General features: G+C 40.7%; 1 protein-coding gene across 1 annotated transcript; it reads right to left on the bottom strand.

The window, feature by feature from the left end:
* Positions 1-6: 6 nt before the first annotated feature.
* On the bottom strand, positions 7-1,071 carry LOC108357362 (matrix metalloproteinase-2-like; the record flags this gene model as incomplete). The annotated part of the gene is made up of 2 exons (XM_017608446.1): positions 7-830; positions 891-1,071. Coding segments are annotated over 2 exons (750 nt in total), but the record flags the coding sequence as incomplete, so codon positions are not given.
* Between the last annotated feature and the right edge of the window lie 133 nt (positions 1,072-1,204).

Here is a 1,204-nt window from a genome sequence, read left to right as displayed (position 1 = left end):
TATGTATGTGTATGTAAATTAAAGGAGAATAACAAAATTCGTTTATATTGAATGAAAAAAAGTTTCGCTTCTACTTAAAATATACTAAGTGGCTAGTTTTAGTTATATGTGTTTTAATACGAATGATTATTATTGCATACGTTTATGAATTCGAAATTAAGCCTAAATATGTAAGGTTTTTAAACCGAATGTCACACATTAGACATTTTGTGAAAACATGAGGATTCATTATTCTATCAAACGGGATGATGGCATGCTCAATCAGTCTATCGTCGCCAAAGCTGACCACCACCAACAAATTGCGGGTAGTAGCACATTCCATAAGAAAGCCCACCGCCCGGCGTGATTCCGAATACCGCTGATACCGCCGGTTAAATCTGGATTTATTGTATCGTTTCGTTCAGAGATGAGGGGTGCCGTCCAAGTTTGTTCCTCATCGACTTCGTTGACTCGCCGCTGACAATTCATCCACTTGCGTGCACTGAGTTTTGGACGTGGATGCGCTACCTCCATTACATCATCGTTGAATTCCCAGTAACCGTAGCCTTTGAAAAAGTATGTCTTACGATTGCTATACTGGAATGCAGCGTCTATGTTGTAACCTACTCCGCGCCATATCGACATATCTCGCGGGTAGTCCAGTTCAACTCTACCGGTTTCGTCATCTAATCGCCAATATAAGGTGCCACTTGTAAAGTAGGTGCGGTTGTTATGGCCCCAAACGAATGCGGCATCTATGTGGGTCAATGACGGCGGCAGACCTAAAGAAGTGAGAGGTTGCGGGTAGCCCCGTACTAGCGTCACTGAATCGAAGACATAGTAATAGCGGCCTGAGATAAGCAAAGTCGGTTATAAATAAATATAGACAAACCAGAAAATGTGAAACTTACCTATAAAGAATACAATTTTTCGATCTTGATTCTCATACACGGCGTCAATTTTGGTGTAGTTTTCGGGCAATTGGGTCCACAAGCGACGAGTTTCGGTTGGAAAGCCTTCATAAAGACCACGATCTCCAATGCGCCAAAGAAACTGGATGTAGATTAGAAATGTGAATAAGTGATAAGAATGCTACGTATGTTTTAACATGCATACATATATCGTGTATTCCTTGTCAACCAGGTCCCCTAAATACATATTTTGAAAACGGATATTTTTTCAGCAAACTTTGCATAGATTGGCCCAAATTACACGAGGGGTTAAA

This window comes from Rhagoletis zephyria, unplaced genomic scaffold (assembly GCF_001687245.7).
Source record: "Rhagoletis zephyria isolate East Lansing unplaced genomic scaffold, Rhagoletis_zephyria_1.1 Rzeph_scaffold_75488, whole genome shotgun sequence".
In the NCBI taxonomy this organism is placed as follows: Eukaryota; Metazoa; Arthropoda; class Insecta; order Diptera; family Tephritidae; genus Rhagoletis; species Rhagoletis zephyria.
Note: the sequence above shows the minus strand (reverse complement) of the source record. Positions and strands in the feature narration are given on the sequence as shown.